The sequence below is a fragment of the Colobus angolensis genome, unplaced genomic scaffold (assembly GCF_000951035.1).
Source record: "Colobus angolensis palliatus isolate OR3802 unplaced genomic scaffold, Cang.pa_1.0 Scaffold55, whole genome shotgun sequence".
Taxonomy (NCBI): Eukaryota; Metazoa; Chordata; class Mammalia; order Primates; family Cercopithecidae; genus Colobus; species Colobus angolensis.
In genome coordinates, this window is record NW_012119043.1 from 936,324 (window position 1) to 943,275 (window position 6,952).

General features: G+C 56.7%; 1 protein-coding gene across 1 annotated transcript in view; it reads left to right on the forward strand.

The window, feature by feature from the left end:
• MGRN1 (mahogunin ring finger 1, E3 ubiquitin protein ligase) overlaps positions 1 to 6,952 on the forward strand; it is a 41,033-nt gene that overhangs the window by 9,009 nt on the left and 25,072 nt on the right. The window contains exons 5-6 of the mRNA XM_011961420.1: positions 6,198 to 6,264; positions 6,585 to 6,634. Of these exons, the coding sequence (XP_011816810.1) occupies positions 6,198 to 6,264; positions 6,585 to 6,634 (117 nt within the window). The remainder of the gene's footprint in view (positions 1 to 6,197; positions 6,265 to 6,584; positions 6,635 to 6,952) is intronic.

A 6,952-nucleotide genomic window follows, 5' to 3' on the forward strand; every position in this document is an offset into this window, starting at 1 on the left:
TTGCAGTGAGCCGAGATGGAACCACTGCACTCCAGCCTGGGCGACAGAGCGAGACTCCATCTCAAAACAAAACAAAACAAAACAAAAAACAGTATAGACCTTGTGGGTCCTAGGTCTGAGGCCAGGAGGAGACATTGACCACATGCACTCCTAGGAGGCCCCATGAGCTGACTTATGCTGGGGCCAGTCCTGTGGCTTCTCTCTTCCTGACCTGCAGCCACTCTCTGTAAAAAGCCTCCCTTGTCCTTGCATTAAAAATAAAACAAGCCAGGTGTGGTGGCTCTTGCCTGCAGTTCCAGGAGTTGGGGAGGCTGCGGTGGAAGGATCATTTAAGGCCAGGAGTCTGAGACCAGCCTGAGTAAAACCTTGTCTCTATGAAAAATACAAAAATCAGCTTAGTGTGATGGTATTCGCCTGTAGTCTCAGCTACTGAGGAGGCTGAGGTGGGAAGATCGCTTGAGCCTGAGAGATCGAGGTTGCAGTGAGCCATGATCATGCCACTGCACTTCAGCCTGGGTGACAGAGCGAGACCCTGTCTCAAAAGTGAAAGTACCTGCGAGTGGGGGACCACCAGGTTGTCTAAGGAGGGGTGAATCGGCCCAGGTTGGAAACCGAACAGATCAAAACTCCCGTGCTGAGGAGTAGTGGAATTGTACCTTTGAATAGCCATTGCAACAGCCTGAGCAACATAGTGAGACTCCATTTCTTGGGAAAAAAAAAAAAAAAAAAAAAAAGTAAAATAAATGTCTCCCCAGACTCCCTTGGGTGGGCGGAGTCTCTGTCCTCTCCCAACATCACCAGTGTGGACCCTGCACGCTGCTCTCACGTGTGGCTGTGGGTGCTGTGTGGTGTGTGTGCTGAACTCTGGGGAGTGGGAGTTTGGGGGTGTCTGTGCTCCCTGTTTGTTTCATGTTCCCTGGGGTCCCTCCCCCAGCCCCTCTGGGGAGCCGCAGTCTCCATGCCCTGTGAGCCACGGGTTTGCAGGTGAGGTGGTCGGGGGAGGGGAGTGGTCACTGTGGCCAGCTTCCTGAGGGTTCAGGGCCCAGAGAGGGTTGGAACCACGATGCCCCTAGTTGTCCTTACCTCTGTCCCGGACTTGGCACTGGACCCGCCGGGGGTCCTTTGGTGAGGGTTTGCTGAGGAAGCTGAATGAACGCCCGTGTGCGCTGTAGCCCTGGCTCGTCCGTGGATGGCCATGCTGAGAGTCGGCGCACATCAGGGACAGCTGCTGCTGTGGGGCCTTCGAGGTGCTGTCTTTGTCAGGGCTTCTGTGGATGGAAGTGACAGAAAAGCTCTCGGGTTTGTTTAAGAAAAGAAAAGTAGAGACTTATTGGTGTAGATTCAGAGAAGACTGGGTGACCTGAGGTTTCTTACAGGGACTGTGTCATCAGGGCGGGGATCTCTGTGGCTTAGCCTCCCGCCTCCCTCAGCTAGCCCTGTTTTCAGCGAGTGCCGTGCGGGCCAGCGCGTGGCCATCCGGCTGGGTCTAGAGGTGCTTGAAGGCCGTGCGCCTTCTCTTTGTGGCCCCACTTGGGGCGGGGGCCTCCTGTCCTGCAGCCAGGCCACAGAGACCTGGAGTAGGAGGGAGACACTTTCCCAGAGAGAACCTGAGGGGCTCAGATGCTGGGCCAGACGTGCCTTAGCGTCGTTAAGAGCACAGCTGCAAGGACAGGCCACAGGGGTGCCCAGCGTGGCTGCACTGGCCTTGCCCAGGAGCAGAAAGGACATGTGTGGAGACGCTGGGGGCCCGCTTTGGTTCTGCTGCTTTCTCTCTCTAGAGCGTTAGGCCAGTTCTGCAGCTTTGTGAGCCTGCGTTGGCCCTTCTGCAGACTGGGGCTGGAAGCAGTCCCTCACAGGGTGGCCATGAGGGGTCCCTGATCAGCATGCAAAGGGCTTTCCCCGGGGTGCCCACTGTAAACCCCAGTCTGCCAGCCGGCTAGTGGGAGGGAAGGCTACAGCTACCATCGTGCACGCCTCCCCAGACCGTTAGTTTTTATTCCACACCAGTAAAGCACTGTCAGCACTGAGTTTCTGCAGTGTGATGAGAAAAAATCACAGCGCACTCAGAGGCTCCTCCGCCAGTGCTGAGGTGCTGGCTGTGCGGATGCATTCCAGGCCTGGGTGGAAGCGCGGGGTGGGCAGGGGCGTGGGGGCTGGCGCGCTCCACAAAGCTCTGCATACCCTGTCCGGCTCCATCACCTAAAGGAGCGGCTGCTGGTGCATGAACTCCTCCTTTCCGAGCTTAATGACAGCCCTTGTGGCAGCAGCGTGGGAGCGTTGCCAGGCAACGCTGGGACGATGGCTCCTGTGCAGACTCAGTGGAGTGGGCAGGAAACAGGCTCACAAGGGGCCTGCAGTCCCAGCATCATCAGCCCCTGACAGGCTCCCCAGGCCAGGGAAGGGAGTGTCCCTCCCTCTGGCAAGCCCAGGTGTCTGGGGTATCCCTCAGTTGGCTGGGAGCTGGAGGCCTGGCTGGGTCCTGGTGGGTGTGAACATGTGCCCCACCTCCCTGCAGCCTCCCCCGCCGCTTTTTTGAGACGGGCTCACTCTGTCTCCCAGGCTGGAGTGCAGTGGCACAAGCACAGCTCGCTGCAGCCTCGAACTCCTGGGTTAAGAGATCCTCTCACCTCAACTTTCCCAGTAGCTGGGACTACAGGTGCCACCACTGCTGGCTCTTTTGTTTGTTTGTTTGCTTGGTAGAGACAGAGTCTGACTATGTTGCCTAGGCTGATCTTAAACTCTGGGGCTCCAGCAATCCTCCTACCTCGGCCTCCCAGAGTGTTGGGATTACAGGCATGAGCCACCATGTCAGGCCCAACAGCCTGCAGCTTTCTGATGTGTGTGGACATTTTCAGAAAGCTCCGGCCCAGGATTGGTCTCCTTGGCCACCTTTCGCACCCTTTTCTGCTTTTGCACCCTCCAGCCCCCTCCCAGAGGAGACTGGGTCGGCTCCCGTTGCCTGGACACACAGGACTTCTGGGTGCTGGTGTTGACTGTGTGCTCTGCCAGCCACAGCACTTGGAGCCTTGCGTTAGGCATGACTTCCGTTCCATTTTGCCAAATGGGGAAACTGAGGCTCAGGTGGGGGCCTGTTGGTAGTGAATGGGTAAGGAGCTAGACTTATTGCCAGCAGTGCTGACTCTGGCCCCGGGCCGGTGCCCTGCCAGCTCCTGCCTTCACCCTTCCTCACTAACTGAGACCACGGCACTTCTTAGCCTTCACAGCACAGCCCCCAGCGTCAGTGTCTGTGTCCACCTCTGTCCACGTGTGCGTTGGTGTCCATCCCACGGGACTTGTGGCTGGAGCCTGTGACCCTCCCTCGTGAGATGCAGGGCCTAGGCCCGTGTGGACTTGGTCTCCAGGCTTGTGGTTTGTTCAGCTGATGGCTGCCTGCCCAGGGCTTCTTGTGTCGATGGGTTACATGTGCCATTCATTCTGATTGGAATGGAACTCTTAGCTCCAGATGGCAGGAAGCTGCGGTAGCTGTGTGCCAGGTGCCTGTGGGTATGGAGTCCCTGCTGGGTGGGGACATTCCTGGGAGCGCCTGGGTGCTGCCAGCCTTTGCCCCGTGTCCCCGTCCACGTAGCCTTCCTGGTTGGCAGTCGGGCACTTTCTCGACACTGCTGTTTCTGCCTGTCGCCTTCTCCTGACTGCTCTCTGTGGTCCGCGTGACTCTTCTCCTTGTCTGTATTTTCGGTAGGAAATTCACTGTGTTGACAAATCTTAGGAAGAAACATTTCCCTCTGTTCCTTAAATAATAGTAATATTTGGCCAGGGGCAGTGGCTCATGCCTGTAATCCCAGCATTTTGGGAGGCTGAGTTAGGCGGATCTCTTGCGGTCAGGAGTTTGAGACCAGCTTGGCCAACGTGGTGAAACTCCGTCTCTACCAAAAATACAAAAATTTAGCTGGGCATGGTGGCAGGCGTCTATAATCCCAGCGATTCGGGAGGCTGAGGCAGGAAAATTGCTTGAACACAGGAGCTGGAGGTTGCAGTGAGTCAACATCCCGCCACTGTACTCTAGCCTGGGTAACAGAGCAAGACTCTGTCTCAAAAAAAAAAAAAAAAATTTCATAATAGTAATATTCACAACAACCGTAGCAAGCACCACAGGCAGTGTCTCTGTGCTGGGTCTGTTGAGAGGACTACATTTGTGCTTTATCCCTGAAACCCATGCGGTAGCACAGTAATGACCCCATTTTACGAGGAAGGAAGCCGAGGCTCAGTGAGATAGGAGGACCTGAGATGAAAGCCACCGTGGGCCGCTGGGGTGGGGATGTGTGCCCCTGCCCTGCTTCTGCTGCCCACTTCACGGAGGGACAGTGGGAGAGGAGACATCCTGTGTGTCTGTTGGTTCTGAGCATTGCTGTTCGGGGTGAGTGCTTGGCTGCCGGCTCAGGGGTCCCGTGTGCTGGGCCAGGAGTGGTCCCACCTGGACGTCTGTGGGGGGTGGTTGCTGCAGACATGGAGGGGCTCGTCCCTTCCTCGTGAGTCTTGGTCACTGAGGCCTGTGGTCGGCCTCGGGAGGCAGGAGGCTCTGCTCCGACCCAGGTGCCCTTGCCTGGGCTGGGCCTGCCAGGCCCTTCCTCTTTGATGTCTCATCCATTTTCTGTTTTTGTTTTTGAGGTAGAGTCTTACTCTGTCCCCCAGGCTGGAGTGCAATGGCGCGATCTCGGCTCACCGCAACCTCTGCCTCCCGGGTTCGAGTGATTCTCCTGCCTCAGCCTCCCGAGTAGCTAGAATTACAGGTGTGCATCAGCACACCTGGCTAATTTAGTAGAGATGGGGTTTCACCATATTGGCCAGGCTGGTCTCAAACCCCTGACCTGAGGTGATCCGCCACCTGGGCCTCCCAAAGTGCTGGGATTACAGGCGTGAGCCATGGCACCCGGCCTTGTTATGGTTTTTTTTTTTAACACCTTTATTGTGTTATAATTACCATCTCCTGCAGTTCACTCGTGTTAAGCAAATGATTCGCTGGCTTTTAGAATGCTCACAGTGGCGCAGCCAGTATCCGTTCTTTCAGTAAATCTTGATTGAGAAATAAATGATTCTTTTTCCTCCCAGAATAAACAGATGCATGTGTCCATTGCTGTTCTGTGCCAGACACCGAGGATGTCATGTTGACTTGGAGAGGCAGGGTCCCTGCCCTCCACGGAGGGAGTCAGGGAGCCTGATGGTGGCAGGTGGCTTTCCTGGTTGCCAGGGTATGAATGATAGAAGCCCAGGGGCCAAGTGCTTCCTGAGGCCCAGAGAAGGACTTGGCCTGCAGAGGGCAGGGCGAGACCCGCAGAGCAGTGCCGGGGAGTAGGGCTCCAAGAGGATGGTACTGTGCTGGGCTGACTGCTGGGGCCCTGGGGGCCGTGGGGAAGAGGGTGGCCTTCAGCCTGTGCACAGCAGGGTTGGGATGAAAGCAGGAGGAAGCTTTCCTTTGGACTCAAGCCAGCCTCGTGGTCTCCCTTGCTTGCCTTTTGTGGTTGCTGGGGCCAAGCCAGGTGCCTTCAGAAAGTCACAGGGAGTTGCCCAGTGACCAGCACTTCCCCTCCAAGGCACACACCCAGGAGAAGCGAAAACGCGGTTCAGGCGGACACTTACGCCGCGCTGCTCACCGTAGCCAGGACGCGGGCCCAGTCCGGCGTCCGTCACTGAGGAATGCGTGCGCAGCTTGTGGACGTCCACACAGTGCCTGTTATTTGGCTAGAAAAAGGAAAGCAGCACCAATGCGTGCTGCACTGTGGGTGAGCTTTGGAAACGTACCTAGACAGAAGGTCACCTGTTGTGCAATTCCATGTAAATGACAGGTCCGAAAATGGCAAATCCCTGGAGACAGGAAGCACGTGGTGGCTTCCGAGGGCTGGGGGAGGGGACGGAGAGTTTGTGGGTGCTGATGGCTATGCGTGGGGTTTCTGTTTGGGGTGATGAAAAGTTCTGGAAATGGATGGTGGCAGTTGCATGACATTTTAAATGCACTTTACTCAACGCTGTTGAAACGTGGTTAAAATGGCAGATTTTATGTTTTATCTGTTTTAACACACACGTAAAAATGGTGCCAAGCCTGGCATCCGCCTTTCCTGCCGTCTCCAGGCGTGTCCTCTGAGCTCTCTCTGCCTGCTCTCTCCAGCTCATCTGTTGACCGACTCCAGGCTTCCAGGCCTGGCTGTGTGGGTCCTGACCGTTCTTGCCAACTCTCTCCTCAGCTGAACTTTGACCTGGACCGAGGCGTGTTTCCAGTGGTCATCCAGGCTGTGGTGGACGAAGGAGATGGTGAGTGCATCCTCTTCCATCCTCCTGGGCGGGCAGGCCATGCAGGAAGGAAGCGTGTCCTGAGGGAGGAGTGCTTGCAGCAGTGATGAAGCAGGCCAGGCATAGGGCCTTGGGCTCGCCACAAGGCGGGGTGTGTGGGCAGCTTGGAGTCCGGGGCAGGTGAGGAAGTGGAAAGTGCAAGAGGGCGGGTCCCAGAACAGACTCTGGACTCTGTGCAGGCTGAGCCCTTGGTGCCACAGGCCTGCCAGGCTCGGGGAGGTGAGATGCCTGGGTGGGGCAGGCCCAGACTCTTGACTGCTCTGCCCCTCTCTCCCCAGCAGTGGTGGAAGTGACTGGCCATGCCCACGTGCTCTTGGCCGCCTTTGAAAAGGTAAGTGCCATCTGGCCATCACCTTCCCGAGGACCTGGGAGCTGGGCAGCGGGTGGTCTTTTGAGATAAGGCTGAGCAGGGGTTGGGGCTTCGTCGGGTGGCTGAGTTGCAAGGGCCCAGGGCAGGTGGGGGTGTGCCTGTGGCTTCCTGCTTTCCAGAATTCTGGTCCTGAGGCTGAGCGCCACTGTCAGGAGGCTTTGCATTTGCTTTTTTCTTTTTTTTTTTTTTTTCTGAGACAGAGTCTCACTCTGTTACCCAGGCTGGAGTTCAGTGACCTCGGCTCACTGCAACCTCTGCCTCCCGGGTTCAAGCAATTCT